We start from the raw sequence: 16932 nt of genomic DNA on the forward strand, positions 1-16932 counted from the left end.
AGGTAGAATTGATGAATCAATTTAAACTGGACAGGTTTATCCCTTATGGAAAATAATAATAGGTCCTGCCTGTGGCCCCTTCCCAGTCCTCCTCTAAGATCTGGGATACAGCTCAGCCATTTATTGGAGCTGTTTAGAAGGGGGTGGTTTGCAATAGTCGCTTATAAATTGGGGATGTTACTTTAAGTAAAGATGGGGACCACAGTGCAATTTCAAATTGGGGTTGAGTGAGTTGTATATTGACCGTGCTAAATAGTGCAGTAAAGGCCTGCCTTAGTTGAAAATACCTGAAGTTATAAAGGGTAGGTTACTCAAGTTTGCCCTTGAAAAATTCACAGGTACCCCCATGTGACGTTGTCAAGGATGTCCTGCAGTATTTTGTACTGGCCTCTTAGCAAGTTAAAAGAAAAAAAAACTAACTGAATGTGAGAGAGTAGGGAGTTCACCCACAGCGGTCAATTAGATGATGTAATTAAGCACTCTTGTGAGTATAGTTTGAGTGTGAAGGTCCAGACTTTCCATGGAGCTTTCATTACAGTCAGGAGTTTCCCATAGTCAGAGACTTTGTAGGGAGGTATCTAAGTTTCTTCAGTAACCCAACTATTAGGGCCTGTAGGGGTCCAACTCATCTGATGTAATGTAAGTGACTCGCCAAGTAGTAAGAGTACAGCTGTGGTAGACCCAGGCAGAGTTTGGACCACACAGGTAGAGTATTGTTTACAGAGGACATAACTAAGTTGTATGCTATAAAGGTAGTAAGATCAAGATGGACTCTTGGATTCTAACGTATTGCAATGTTTCGACTGTCACTAGAAGGGTCGGATCTACTCATAGCAGAGAGGATTGTCCCAGTTCACCTACAATCTGGAAAGGTTCCCAAAGTGTAATGTTGGTTAGAGCAGTTAAGGGGTATTCGTTGGCCAGATAAACAAGAAGGTCATCCACATAAAGGAAGACCCCTCTCCACCACTGGTCATAGTCACCAGCCATCCAGAGTTTGGAATTGTCTAATTAGGATAGCCAGGGATTCAATGACTAAAGTGAATAATAGGAGTGAAAGTGGGTAACCCTTTCTTGGTACCAAAGGTGAGGGGGAAGGGATCCAAAAGTGTTCAGCTCATCCTAAACTGCTCCATGAGGGCAGTGTAGAACAGGTGAATCCAACTTACAAAGTTTGGACCAAAACCACATTTATGAAGCATTAACAACAAATATGGGCATTCTACTGAATCAAATGCTCTGGTTGAGTCAAAAGAGAGGACTACCTATAAGCGTTGAGCTGTCATGTGTAGCCTGAAGGTTATAAAAGAAATCTCCTCAAATGATCAGCAGTTTTACCAGGCATAATGCCAGTTTGGTCCAAGTGAACCAGATCTGTTATAACTTGGACATCCTTCCTGCCATTACTTTTTAGCAATATCTTCTCATCTGTAATGAGTGGAGAGATTGGTCCGTAGGAACTGCAGCACTGTGGAATTTTCTCAGGTTTTAGGATCAAGACAATTATGGCATCCAAAAAGTGTGGTAGAGTCAGGTCTTTCGTTGCTGCCATGTGTTCAGTGGAGGATGTACTCCTTGATCAAAGATGCCTTTGTATAGGCAGCAGGTAGGTTATCTGTGCCTGGGGACTGTAGCTCATTTTTAGTAATAGGGGAGTGAAGTTTTTCCCTTTGACCTAGTGGCAGTGTGGGGGTGGGGACAAGATATGTTGCTGTATGTCAGAGGTGGAATATGTTGTGTGGCTGACATACCATGTTCTATAGTGTGTTGCAAATGCCTCAAATATGTCCTGTGGTGTTAAACAGGAGGTACTATCTAAAGTCACATTAGTTAAAATCGCAAATGATGGGATTTGTAATTTGTCCTGGTTCACCAGTGTCCTGCTGCTTCTGTCTCTAGTTTCAAATGTGTGTTGATATGAGTACAATAGAGCCTTGAGTACAAGGAGAGTTTCTTCTATAGTCAGTGTGTGGTGAGATTCCACCATTTTACTATAGGCTAGTGGGTTGGCATTATCAATGTAGGCAGATTCCGCCAAATCGTTTTCAGCTTCTGCTAAACTGGAATTAGATTCTTTCCTAGGACAGTGTATACTACTAATAAACTTCCCTCTCATATTTGCCTTGGAAGAATCACATAAAACTGCTAAAGAAACAGATTCTGAATTTGACTTTCATTATTCAGCTAATGTCTATGTTGCACTCTCCAGCATAGAACTTTAAGGCACATAGGATTGAGCCTCCAGAGTTTAGTATGAGGAGAGTTCACAATAATGATAGTGAGTAAAAGTAAAAGGAGAGGAAAGATTCAGTCACTGGAGAGTGCCAAATTTTAGGTACTCCCCCCAGTGATTGTATTCAGAAAACTGCACTGGCCCAGGGTACTTGGCGCTATATAAATAATAATTTGAGATTATATGTTTATTACTTTTAGAATTTGTGTACTCTAGATAGTTTAGAAACCACAAATGACTGATAGAAACCTGTTACTACGTCATTTCATTTGTAACAACAAATGATTAATGCTATTCAAATTAAATTAAAAGCAGATCCAGCATCAGTGGAATAACCCAGTAGAATAACCCAGTAATATATTTTTATGCACTTGTTGGTATTCATACTAATATCCCGTGCTTTGACAGATCACATACCACATACATAATGTGTCACTTACAAGAATATTTATTTTGTGATATTTAACATTACAGACATACAGATAATGAATAAGAATAACAAATGTATAGTAAAGCAGAATAGTTAGTATCTCCTGTAAAAAATTCTATTTACCCTTCCATTAATAATACAAAAGTATATCTCCCTATGACTGCTGGTTAATGACTTTTAAGTCAAAATTCTGGAACTTGCATCCATTTGATAGTGCAATTTTATACAAGAACAACAGTTTTTCTAATTGTTTTATTACACAAATGCTTTATGAATAAAATGTAAATAATTATTTCTAATGAGAAAGTCAAAACATGGGCATCCTTTGCCAGGGTTTAGAAACTCAACCACACAACCATTCAGATTATATATTGTTAATTGATTGTAATTTGCACAAGAGGGTTCTGATAATTTTCATTATTTTTTTAATTAACTGTCGGGCACCCCAGGCCACTCCTATTCTTTGCCCCCCCCCCCCCCCTTTGCTTGCATGCTTGATAAACCCAAATGTTCTATTTAAGAAATAAATTTTGCCCTATCAGCCAAACAGAACAATATACAGTAGAACCCCAATTTTATGTACCTGAATTTAACGTTTTCTTGGATTTGATGCCGTTTTTTCACAGTCCCATACAGGCAAGTGCTGTCATTTTTTACTGGATTTTACATTTTCCCGGAATTGCCACCCTCCCCTGAAAAATGTCAAATTCGAGATCTACCATACAAGTTTTGGCATGAAATTGCACTGGCATTATTTATAGTGAATTAAAAAATATGAAAATTAATCCTAAAAGTAATTCATTTGCTTTACCTATTATAGCTATAGGGGGAAACTACACTTACGTTTTCTGCCCTCATAACGTACTGGGAGCTACAACAGGTAACTGATAAGTATGGGGCCTAACAACATGTAGCGAGTCACATATTCCGCACCTTTTTCTTATACAGCTTGTTCATATAAGTATATGCAATGTCAAGAAAACTATAAAAGAAATATATTGTATTTTTGTAACATGAAAGACCAACTATTTGTTTGCATGTTATATAGGTAAATGGCTTACTTTGGAGTAGACTTATATATACAGATATGGGAACCATTAATCAGTGAATCAAAATTATCTTCTAGTAATATGCAAAGCATTATAAACAATATATTAAATTATTCCTTTCACCAGTTTCCCAATTTAATTACAAGATAATTAATTGGCACATTCACAGTTACGTCTTCCTATGCTTTTTACAGACTGCCTGTAAGATGTTTTAAACAAAACAAAAATAAACGGGTATAAATAAATATCTAATTAAGATTCGGAAATTGACACATTTACCTCTCTGCATCCCATATTGGTAAATTATAATTCTATACTATATTACCAACATGGCATACTTTGTAACAAGGTTATGATAAAAAGTTTAATTAATATTTACAACCAAGGCTAGCTAGGTTAGCATCTAAGTATGACATTGTGCTTTTTCATTTATATGTTAAATAAACTTACACTACAGACCTCTGTACTGCTGGTTAAATGAAGGACAACTAGGCTTTTACTTAATGAATATGTAGGTATGTATACGGTATTTTTATTTGTAGAGCACTATTTGTACATGCAGCGCTCTACTGTAGAACTACATATTAATAGAAAATTCAAGGTTCAGTATAATAATAAAATGCAAGTAAATGAATATGGAGATAGAAGGGAAAATAGGAAGATGCTTATAGCTCATATCGTTAAAAGTAATATACTTTTCTAAATATATCTATTGTCTGGTTAACTTACTAGAAAAAAAATATACCATTTAAAGGAGACATATCATGTTAATATTAAGAATGTACCAGTGCATTATACTGGAAGGATTGTGCTTAAAAAGGTTGTGTTTTGGACAGGTTTATTGAGAAATTCCTCCAAAACCCTTACTAGTCCCACCCATCCATCCCACTTCCTGGTGGCTGAATTCTCTGGATGTGCACTCATCACACTGCACTGTAGGATAGGAACCAATCAGTAACTAGTCTGACCTGATAGGGAACTGCAGCCTGTCTTTGTTTGTGTGACTGCAGGGCTGTGATTGGTTTTTCCCCTTCCTACTGTATTCTGGCAGGGACTGTTAGGACACACCCACCCCTCATTTGAAACATGGACAGAGACCTGATAGAATCTATAGGGAGCTCCAATAAAGGGGCCATTTTTACAGATACTATTAATTTTTAGACCAAAGTAAAACCAGCATCATATATTATTCATAATTGCCTACAGGATTAGGATTTTTCCATTTATCCAATATATGTCCTTTAATTAAGGGCTGCCTAACTTTGATTATTTTTTGTTTAAACTGTATAAAAAAAGGCATGACTTTTTGTGTGAAAATAGATTACTGTATTTATAAATAAGGTATATTTTCTCATGGACCATGGTAAGTATTCTGTTATACCAAGTCTTTGATATTGTATTTGTTAGCACCGTAGATGAGTTGTTCTGTTTGCTCTTAAGGTTCTATTCATTTACTATAAAATTGCCCTACATGTAGTCTTTCTGTTCTTTTTTAACAACTGGCAGTCATGCAATTCTGGGAATTGTTGTTATAACAACTGGTAGGCTACAGGGCATTTTTGGTTTACAAAAAAGATTTCCAACTCCTTCTGAATGCTCTTTTCACCTGAATTAACTAATGAAGGAATTTAGAACACAAACATGATACATATTAGTGTGTAATGTTTGGTTCTAATAGACCAAAATAATAATTTGTCTTTAGTATGGTTCTTGAACAATACAAGAGAGCACAAAATCAAAAGATACATTTGTGACCCTCTAAGCATCACAGTCTTATTATATTTAATATCAGCTGAAGTAAATTGGTAAAATACTTTTTTATTTGTAGGCAAGGTAAGCATAGGTATTTTCATTGCTCTTCATTTCGGTGATCTGAAACATAAATATGAATAAAATACATGAACTCATTTGTATAGGATAGGTTAAATAGGTTATGAATGTAATAGCAATGTAACTGCTTCATAGTTCCTTCCTAGAACGGATTCAGGGGTTTAGAGTGCAGTTTGGGATGTCCATAACTGTGGGTCAGTACAAATGAACAAATCTCTGATTTCTACTCAATGTAAATTGGACACAGCTGCACTAAAAATTTCTGGTTGACATTGTTGCTGTCATGAAAGTGATGGGTTTAACTCATTCTTTTAGCGTGGAGATTGACACAGGCTGCTGTGGGAACCTACAGCTCCAGGGATCCTACAGAGGCCTGTATCAATAGGCACAGCCGTGCTCTAATCAGAATAGAAGTCAGGAGGAAGGCTGTGGTACGGAGTGCAACTATATGGAAGTGCAAGTACTGCATGTTGACACAGGTACCTTTAATGAATGGAACTTTTCACGTAACTGACTGGGGAAATTTGCAGGCCTGCATCTGTGTGCAGTAAGCAAATGACCCTTTGTACCTTGTACATCATATTTAGCATGCTGTATACTGCACTTGTGCAATTTAGAACCTAACAGCAATTCTTTTTACTTATTCGACTAGCAGTTAGAAAACAAAAGCACAGATCTGATTGCACTGCACTGGTGCAAATTAGCATCTAATTTAGTAAATCAGCGTCTATGCCTACTAAACCAGCATAAATACATGTTTGCAATGCACACTTGTTTAGCAGATTTTAGGCATGGTGTTCCACATCACAGAACGACTAGGTCTCAGGCATTTAAAATAACAGATTTGATACCTGTATTAAAGTGAACTTTTTAATATTATTTAAACTATATTTTTACTCACCTAGAAAAGCTTTTCATAGCAGCTCTCACAGTGCACCACATCCCGGTGAATAAATAGGCTATCGATCAAATCTCCCATTGGCTTGTTACAAATGCCACACTATATAGAAATGCAATCAGTGAGTTAGACCTCAAAGCTAAAGCAGCTACAGCTGTGTCACATAGCTTGTTAATGAAATATCTAGCTCTTGCTTGCCTGGAATTTGATCTGTAATCTAAATACCAGTAGAAAATAAAAATGTAATGTTAGGTGTTAAGGTGTTTTTAACCATACTGCTGGCCTCATGGTTTATGGTCTAATACAGTGCTGTCCAACTGGTGGCCCGTGACCCCCCTTTGTGTGGCCCTCCCCACCTGTCTGGCTGCTTTGATGGCTTACCTTTGAGTAAGCTTTAAATGGTATCAGTACTGTGATTAACTGGCCTCCTGCATTGCTCACACCTCAGATTTAGGCTGTAATTCCCCTGTATTGTTTAAAATGTAATCCCCTGTTATGTTCACACCTTTTAATCCCTGCATTGTTCATCCCCTGCAGTGTTCACACCTCAGACTCAGGCTGTTTTCACCCCCATTGTTCACCTGTTCACACCTCAGACATTGTAGGTACTGCCTGGACTATGCTGCCTGTGTGTATGGCACACACAGGGAGCATAGGGTAGGCAAATTATGGCACATAGGCTGCATAGGACAGGGAGGGTATGGCACAAACAGGAAGGGCAGACAGAGTATGGCACACACAGGCAGCATAGGGCAGGGAGGGTATGGTACACACAGACAGGGTAGGGCAGCAGAGCATGGCACACACAGGCAGCTAAGGGCATGCAGAGTATGGCACACACAGGCAGCATAGGGCAGGTAGAGTATGGCACACAGAGCCAGGGTAGGGCAGGAAGAGTATAGCACACACAGGCAGCATAGGGCAGGCAGAGTATGGCACACACAGGCAGGGTAGGGCAGGCAGAGCATGGAACACACAGGCAGGGTAGGACAAGCAGAGTATGGCACACACAGGCAGGGTAGGGCAGACAGAGTATGGCACACACAGGCAGCATAGGACGGGCAGAGTATGGCACACACAGGCAGGGTAGGGTAGTGCAGGCAGAGTTTGGCACACACAGGCAGCATTGGACAGGCAGAGTGCTGCCTGTGTGTGCCATACTCTGCCTGCCCTTTGCTGCCTGTGGGAGGTGAACCTGGCAGGGGTTTGTTCTGGGAGTTTGTTAGCAGTTGGAAATAGCCATTAAATGGTCCCTAAGGTGTGTAATTATGTGCTGTGCTATCCACAGGGGAGGAGAAGGCATATGGATTTAAGGTTATATCTTAATATGACATAATATAATTCATTGTGATAAAACCGGTGTGATTTGAAGTGGGTGTGGTTTAAAAAAGGGTAGTGGTCAAAACTGGCTTCCATTAGTGGCCCTCCACCATGTATGCTAGAGAAATTCCGGCCCTCGGCACCGCAGAAGTTGGAGAGCACTGGTCTAATAGAACTGGTGGTGTAGTTTTTGTAGTAACTTGGAAATCTGAACATGATAAGAAATCATTTACCTTAAAGCAGTATTCATGGCAGTAAATATTAAGGTGCTCTAGAATAATCTTTGCACAATCTATGATTTCACGTCCGCAGTAAGTGCAAGGTCCTTCATCAGATCTGGGAAACAAAATGTAGTATTTCATTACTTGTGCCTATCAAAAGTTATTTTACAGTATATTGTTTAGAGGTTGTTGCAAATCATTATAAAGCAATTACTAATCAGCAATGTATAATACATTTATTGTATACTGTATATACAGTGTATGTGTGTAAATTGCAAAAAAAAGGGTGCATTTGGCCCCGCTGCATAGAGCATTGTGCAAATAGCCTCATGTCTCATTACTTTGCTTTGGATCACAGAGACCTGCGGCCTGAGCTTTGAAACGAGTGAGGCTTGTGTTAGGCTGTGCTCAATTAAAAATGGGCTGGCAGGGGAATTCACGTAGGCATCCTCCCCTCCCGTCCCCTAACTGTCCCTACATTGTGCGTCATTAGTTAATCCGACGCTTAGTGCAGAGTGTTCTTGCACTTGTGCTCCCTTGGGTCAAGAACAGGCCTGGTCTGGGATGAACTCAGTATTCTGAGGCATCTTTTCTATGGTGCCTGCACTCCTCATGTCATGCACCCAACTATCCAAGTGTTTTTAGATAAGCAGGCTCTCTCTCCAAGTTTGCAGTATATTTGTTTTTACAGATTTGCTTCTCACAGATAGTAAGGAATCTACCAAACTAATTGTAGGGGTATGCTATAGACCCCCTAATGTAAGCGAAGAGGAGGAGGCCCAGCTCCTGTTGCAAATAGAAAAGGCTGCTAGTTTGGGGCAAGTGATAATAATGGGGGATTTTAATTACCCTGATATTGACTGGGGCAATAGTACTGCCAGGACAGTAACTGGGAACAAGTTTATAAACTTGCTGCATGACAACTTTATGTCACAGGTTGTTGAGGAGCCAACCAGGAACCATGCTATACTAGATCTAGTGATCTCTAATGACCCAGAACATATAGCAAATGTGCAAGTGGTTGAACCCCTGGGTAATAGTGACCATAATGTTATTTCATTTAATGTTTGGTGCAGGAAACAAATTTACACGGGGGCAACAAAGACAATGAATTTTAGGAAGGCAAATTTTAGCTCCTTAAGGGCAGCGCTTCAGGGCATAGATTGGGGCATTATGTTTTCTGATAAAAACACAGAGCAGAAATGGTTGTCATTTAAAATGATATTAAATCATTACTGTTCTCAATTTATTCCATTAATAAGAAAAAGTAGAAGTGTTAAGAATCACCCTATGTGGCTTAACACTGAGGTAAAGAAGTTAATAGGGAGAAAAAGGAAAGCTTTTAAGAAATATAAGTCAGAGGGGACAGTAGCTGCGTTTAATGATTATAAATACTATAACAAGTGTTGTAAAACAGCAATCCGGAAGGCAAAGATAGAAAATGAGGAGCGCATCGCGGCCGAGGCCAAGACTAACCCCAAAAAGTTTTTTAAGTATATTAATAGTAAAAAGATGCAGGTTGAGGGTGTGGCCCCATTGAGTTATAGTAACAATATGGTTACAGCGGATACAGAAAAGGCAGATGTGCTTAACCAGTTCTTTTCTTCTGTGTATACAGTAGAGGAGCCAGTGGGCCAAGTCCCACCCAATAGCTGCACTGTTGCCTCAGCTCCAACTACACAGTGGCTGGCACAGGATATGGTGCTTAAAGGGTTACACACGATAAATGTAAACAAGGCACCTGGGCCAGATGGCATACACCCTCGGGTACTGAGAGAGCTAGGGGCAGAATTGCAGTGGCCCTTGTTTCTGATATTCTCAGACTCTCTTTCATCAGGTATGGTACCTAGGGATTGGAAGAAGGCGAATGTCATTCCCATATTTAAAAAGGGAGTAAGATCTCAGCCTGGCAATTATAGGCCTGTAAGTTTGACATCCGTGGTGGGCAAGTTATTTGAAGGCTTGTTAAGGGATCACATTCAAAATTATGTAGTGGAGAATGCCATTATGAGCAGTAATCAGCATGGCTTTATGAAGGACAGGTCATGTCAGACCAATTTAATTGCTTTTTATGATGAGGTAAGTAAGAAGCTGGACAGTGGGGATGCAGTAGATATAATCTATTTAGATTTTGCCAAAGCATTTGATACCGTTCCCCACAAACGACTGCTTTCTAAACTAAGGTCTATTGGTCTTAGTGAAGCCGTTTGCACATGGATAGAAAACTGGCTACAGGATCGGGTACAGAGGGTGGTTGTTAATGGTACATTCTCTACTTGGAATAAGGTCCTCAGTGGGGTCCCTCAGGGTTCTGTACTGGGTCCACTTTTGTTTAATTTGTTCATAAATGACTTAGGGGAGGGTATTATGAGTAATGTATCAGTGTTTGCAGATGACACAAAACTCTGCAGACCAGTCAATTCTATCCAGGATGTGACATCCCTGCAGCAGGATCTTGACCAACTGGCAATCTGGGCAGCTAAGTGGCAGATGAGATTTAATGTGGATAAATGTAAGGTCATGCACCTGGGATCTAAAAATATGCAAGCCCCGTATACCCTTAATGGGACTGCACTAGGCAAATCCATAATGGAGAAGGACCTTGGAGTCCTTGTAGATAATAAACTTGGCTGTAGCAAGCAATGCTAGGCAGCAGCTGCAAGGGCAAACAAGGTTTTGAGCTGTATTAAAAGGGGTATAGATTCACGGGAGGAGGGGGTTATTCTTCCCCTTTACAGAGCGCTGGTAAGGCCCCATCTAGAATATGCTGTTCAGTTTTGGTCTCCAGTGCTCAAACGGGACATTATTGAGTTAGAGAGGGTCCAGAGAAGGGCAACTAAGCTGGTAAAGGGTATGGAAAGTCTCAGTTATGAAGAAAGACTGGCCAAGTTGGGTCTGTTTACACTGGAGAAGAGGCGCTTAAGAGGTGACATGATAACTATGTATAAATATATAAAGGGATCATATAATAACCTTTCTAATGTTTTATTTACCAGTAGGTCCTTCCAACGGACACGAGGGCACCCACTCCGTTTAGAAGAAGGGAGGTTCCATTTAAACATTCGGAAAGGATTTTTTACAGTGAGAGCTGTGAGGTTCTGGAATTCCCTCCCCGAATCAGTCGTGCTGGCTGATACATTATATAACTTTAAGAAGGGGCTGGATGGATTCTTAGCAAGTGAGGGAATACAGGGTTATGGGAGATAGTTCTTAGTACTAGTTGATCCAGGGACTGGTCCGATTGCCATCTTGGAGTAAGGAAGGAATTTTTGCCCCTCTGCAGCAAATTAGAGAGGCTTCAGATGGGGTTTTTTGCCTTCCTCTGGATCAACTAGTAGTTAGGCAGGTTATATATAGGCATTATGGTTGAACTTGATGGACGTATGTCTTTTTTCAACCCAACTTACTATGACTATGACTATGACAAACATTGCAATTTTGTTTCCTTTTTTACCTTCTTGGTGCACTGTTGTAAAGGTAATTTGAGCTGCTGTAGGATCTCTCCAAGTCCCCGGTAAAGTCTGGTAGGTTTCTGTTAAAGTGAAAAAGTTGTACATTAAAGAACACTATGGTTGCCAACTTGTTGGAAGCCTTTGCAAGTAGTTCATATATGTATTGTATACTTTCCTGAGGTGGGACCTAAAATTATGTTTCTTTTGACTGGGACAAATGAATTATTGTTAGGTTCATTTATGCACAATAAGGGGCATATTTATTATGCTGTATAAAAAATGGCGAGAAAATTCGCTTTACATCTCCAGGCTTCGCTGTGTAAAAAATGGCATAAAATGAGCGTAATTCTTTACGCTTTTTTTCTTCTGCTGGAACCTACATAAAATAACGGCGTAAAATTGGGCAATCAGATGGTGATCTTCTCTGTTAATTTTACACAGCTTTTTATGCCGTTTTTTCAGCAAATTCGTTTTACACGGCTTAATAAATATGCCCCCTTATGTTTTTAGCACAGCTACGGACAGTTTGTAATGCAAATTATATTACAAATGTTTTTCTGTGTTTGTCTATTTTTTAAACTCTTTTTGCATTACATCTATCTTTGGAAAAAGAGCTGTATGTGATGTGGAAAGAGTGAAAAGGGTTTGAAGGGAGATATATTTCCCCAATGTTCATCCCTTACTCCCTTATGTAGCGGCCCTGAGTGGGTTAATTCCCCAAGAAAGTCTCCCCTGGGGAATAATTAGCAGGCTAGATCTGCCTGCAGCCAGAGAGAGTGAGGGCCCAGACAGACTGAGAACTGAAACCAGTGTGGGAGGATCTGAGCCTGTGTTGAACAGCTTGGAGTGCTGCTGGTTTTTTCTCCAAACAAAAAATGACTCTGTGGAGTTGTATTTTTGGGTTTTGGGAATCCTAGTAGGGGACCAGTAGCAGAGAGGGAAAGCACCCTGTGTAGTAGTTAGAGCCCAAGTGTGGCAAGGGTTTTGTTTTGTTTTATTTTGTTATTGCTTCTTTTGTCTGACCACAGAGTCTAATACTGTATATAATAAACTGATTAGACACTGTTTTTTTGTGGTCCCATCAATATATAATGCATCGCTCGGTTACATTTTTCAGGATTTTACACCATTTTTTCTGGGGGTTCTATTGTATATGATTCATACCGCTCAACTGTCCCGCTTTCCGCGGGACAGTCCCGGTTTTGGTAGCGCATCCCGCTGTCCCGGATAGTTCCATGAATGTCCCGCATTTCCGTAATGTGGAACATTCATGGAACTATCCCTCACAGCGGGATGCGCTAGCTGTAGTCAGGCGTTACTCCTCTTCTTCAGCGTCTCCTCTCTATATGCGGCTCCTTGTTGCGCCCATGCGTATTGATGTCACACTCACGCACGGGCACATCCTTATAAAAGGGCCTGGCTCCGCCGAACAAGGAGCTGCATATAGAGAGGAGACGCTGAAGAAGAGGAGTAACACCTGACTACAGCCAGCGCATCCCGCAGCATCATCATCATCATCATGTATCGAGGCTCTGTGTATTGGGGGGGACACTGTATGGGGGGGCTAATGTGTATGGGGGACAATGTGTGGGGGGGCTACTGTGTATGGGGGGGCTACTTTGTATGGGGGCTACTCTGTATGGGGGCATCTGTGCATGGGGGGCACCTGTGTATGGGGGGGCACCTGTGTATGGGGGCGCATCTGTGCATGGGGGGCACCTGTGTATGTTGGGGCACCTGTGTATGGGGGGGCACCTGTGTATGGGGGGGCACCTGTGTATGGGGGACACTGTGTGGGGGGGCTACTCTGTATGGGGGGGCTACTGTGTATGGGGGGGCTACTGTGTATGGGGGGCAGCTGTGTATGGGGGGGCTACTGTGTATGGGGGGGCAGCTGTGTATGGGGAGCACCTGTGTATGGGGGGGCTACTGTGTATGGGGGGGCTACTGTGTATGGGGGGTACTGTGTATGGGGGGGCAAAACTGGTACATAGTTATAACTCACTTATAACTGACTGCCTTCTCTCTATATTTGTATTTTATATGTAGGAGTTGCTATATTGTTTTCCTAGTACAGGTAGTACAGTATGAGGTTATAGCACATTTGCATCTGATCCCACCATTTCATCTATATAAAAGGAGTATTATTTTTTAAAATGGGGTGTGGTAATTGGGGCGTGGCCACAAAAGTGGGCATGGTCAAAAAAAATTGCCGCGCTACGCGCACCAAATCTTTTTTGTCCCTCTTTTCATTTTTCAAATGTTGGGAGGTATGTATGATTTAAACCATTAACATACAAAACTATTCCTGATTTCCAGTGTAGCATGCCATGTAATTATCAAGAAGCAGTTATACATATATATTCCAAGCCATTAGAAAAATTATTAATTAAATTTAGCCATTTTGATTGACATACCAGTTAAGGCACAGGTCCTGATTTTTTTTTTTATTGTACTGTTTGCCATCAGAGCTGTATTACTGAATATATCCTTTTGGATCCTTTTTGGGTAGCTACAAGCGCTTCCTTCTTCCTATTTCGCACGCTTGCGCATGCACAATAGAGTGAAAAGCTGAACTTTAACAAAAAAGTCGGCTTTTCACTCTACTGTGCAGGCACCGGCCCAGGGATTTTGCCGGCAGAAGAAAGAGGAAGGAGGAAGCGCTCGCTACAGCTACCCCGGGCTGGTGCAGTTCTTTCCTAACGGGCACCAGCCCGGGGTACAAGGTAAGCGATTTAAGTCACTTGGGGGTGCCTAATATTTTGGCACCCCCAAGTGACTTAGCCTTTCCTTCTCCTTTAAGACTTTCATATTCTTTGTTGCATTTGTTCTCTTCCATCTTTACTACAGTGGCTGGTTTAATCTGATCCCTCTCTCTTATTTTTATATGTTTTATCCATTGTGTTCTCTAGCCTCTCTTATCTTCCATCTGCTTAGCTTCCTTTGCTTTCTCATTCTTTTAACCACTGCTGCGTTTCTTCACATTAACTTTTCTTGCTGCTCTATTTCTTTGATTTCATGCTAGACTTCTTTTTCTTACCTTGGCACATGTTTATCAAAAGATACAAATCTAGAGCTCACCACAGCAGGGTGGTATCTTCCTCCTGTGCCATCCTAAACAACAAACTGGATGATCTCTGAGGGGGCACTCAGCCCATCACTAAATGGTGGCTCAAGGGAAAAGATGTAATAGTAATATGTTGATTTAGTATTCATTCTAGGGGTACTATTTTCCTTTAAGAGAAAACAGTACCCTTTGTTGCGCATTTGTTATTTATAAACATACAACTAATGGGAGCATGTGCTTTTGTTAGTTTGAGACAGTGAAATCTAAAGCAAATAAAACATTTAATTTACAGATATCTGAATCTGCTCAGTCTTACCCAGAATTTGTTGGAGATTTGAGACTCCCACTTGTGTTTACGTATTCCTTTACAAAAAGAACTCCTTTATTGCTAGTTGGATAAAACAAAATACAAAAATCAGTCATTGAAACAGTTTATACTTAAAGGGGCAAACATCTTTTCAAAATATTATGGCTTGTAGGAAACCTTTATTACCCCATTTTGTTAAACATTTAAACCCACATAGCATAGTAAAAATATATTTGCTTAAAGACCAATTGCTTTCGAGAAGCATCAATTTTACTGAAGACCACCCAAGCATTAATCTGTCATATCTATTATTTCCTGTTCTCTTGCCCAACTGCCTACCACATTAGGTAACAGACCTATACATCCCATCTGACACAGAGATACACTGGGGGGGGGCAGTGGGAAGGGATATTTTACACCAAAGCCCATTGTTGCAATTAGGTTTTGTCTGAATGATGTGTGCTTATGATCATTTTGCTTTGGTGCTTCTATCTTGCATCCTTGAATATATAACTTGTAACAGAAAAAGTTAGCTATAGCCTATAGTTCTATTTGAGTGAGAAGTTTAAGATGCCACTTTCAATGTGTCCTGACCCTTTTATTATGCTAATGAATGCAGTGTTTTGACCTCTTCAACCATTAGGTGGCAGTGAACAAAACAACATGTTTGCTATTAGCCTGAACCATTTATAAACAAAACCTGAACATTTACTGTATTTTTGGTACATTCACTACTACTGCATTCACTAACTTTCCTAAAGTTATTCACAGTCTGCTAGGCAGAGAGAAAAAAATCCCAGCAGTTGCATGTATGTTCAGTGTATACCTTAATTTATACATTGCTACTGCTCTACTTTTTACAGTAGATAGTTTTACTGGTCTAGAAAACCTGTTATATGGCCATGCATACTGCCATCTGAGCACCTGCACTTATATTACAGCCTCTTACATACAGTAATAGTTTACTTTTGAAAGGAATCAATTACTTTTTAAGGGATCAAATTGCTGTAATTGTGTTGTTACCTTCAACTGCTGTGTGGGAAAGTCTTGACTTTCTACACTGTATGTCAAGTATTTTAAGTATGTACTCCCTATATTATAGTGTACAGCACTGCATACTTTGTGATATTACATAAAAAAATTTTTTTTTCATTTTTTTTTGTGTCATTTTAATAGGGACCTAGATAGAAGCATATTTTCAGCATATCTAATACATAAATTTAATCACACAAAAATTAGACTGTGGTCATATAGGTCCATAGTTACATACCAATGAAATAATGACCAGACCTGCAGACTCTGTTATATCAGGTGCACTTCTCTGCCACAGGACAGAAGTGAGCACTGGCTTAAAAACGCTACTAAGTTTACTGGAGCTTGCCTTTGAACATGCCCTGTGCACACTAGGGATTAGGGTCTTTGCCCAAGCTCATAAGTTTAGCTGTAGAATCTGCAGAATGAAGTGCAAGGGCCTGCTCCTCTCCAGTGAATTCAGCACTACCTGCATCTGGCCCTGAGTCAAAGAATGAAGACAAAGAATAGAGCAGTAGGCTTATGCTTGTACTGTGGGTCTAAACTACACCATTGTGCTTAGCTTCGAGTCTTTCCTTAGCAAACTAATCTCCCTTTAGTCTACCATTGTCTTGTCTGCTGTTGCCTGTCACCATTTCATCTGGGTTTTATTTGGTGTTCAAAAGTACTGCAACTGTTGTCATAATTCATCTACTCTGACTATAGCAACATATTGCCTGGGGGAATGGATTGACATACTGGTCACCATGTCAGAGTTTATTCCCTTGCTGCAGTTCAATATTTTGATGTTTTTTAATAAAAAGAATGCTGAGGTTCTTGCCCTTATTGACATTATGACCATGTACCAAGGACTTGTACCATCTTGCTATTACTAAGATTCGGGCCATAAAATGCTTTATGTTGGAAAACCCAACTAAATGCTTTATTAGGAAATAATAATGCACTGGATGTCTTCCAATATGTCATTAATATTGTCTTTAGTGGTTTCTTCATTGCTCCCTTTTCCTATTATAGACTCAGGTGATATCATGATCCTTCTCTGAAGCATGTTTGTATAATGTAAGTGATGAGGACATAAAAACAACACTGTACA

The 16932-nt window shown here is 40.1% G+C and overlaps 1 protein-coding gene across 11 annotated transcripts in view; it reads right to left on the bottom strand.

The window, feature by feature from the left end:
• Positions 1-5045: 5045 nt before the first annotated feature.
• znf185 (zinc finger protein 185 with LIM domain) overlaps positions 5046-16932 on the bottom strand; it is an 84771-nt gene continuing 72884 nt past the window's right edge. For all 11 annotated transcript variants that reach the window (XM_031891334.1, XM_031891342.1, XM_031891341.1 and 8 more), the window contains 5 exons: positions 14817-14888; positions 11436-11513; positions 7994-8096; positions 6444-6542; positions 5046-5584 (listed from right to left, as the gene is read on the bottom strand). In XM_031891334.1, the coding sequence (XP_031747194.1) occupies positions 6444-6542; positions 7994-8096; positions 11436-11513; positions 14817-14888 (352 nt within the window). In that variant the 3' untranslated portion in view covers positions 5046-5584. The remainder of the gene's footprint in view (positions 5585-6443; positions 6543-7993; positions 8097-11435; positions 11514-14816; positions 14889-16932) is intronic.

Source organism: Xenopus tropicalis, chromosome 8, assembly GCF_000004195.4.
Source record: "Xenopus tropicalis strain Nigerian chromosome 8, UCB_Xtro_10.0, whole genome shotgun sequence".
Taxonomy (NCBI): domain Eukaryota; kingdom Metazoa; phylum Chordata; class Amphibia; order Anura; family Pipidae; genus Xenopus; species Xenopus tropicalis.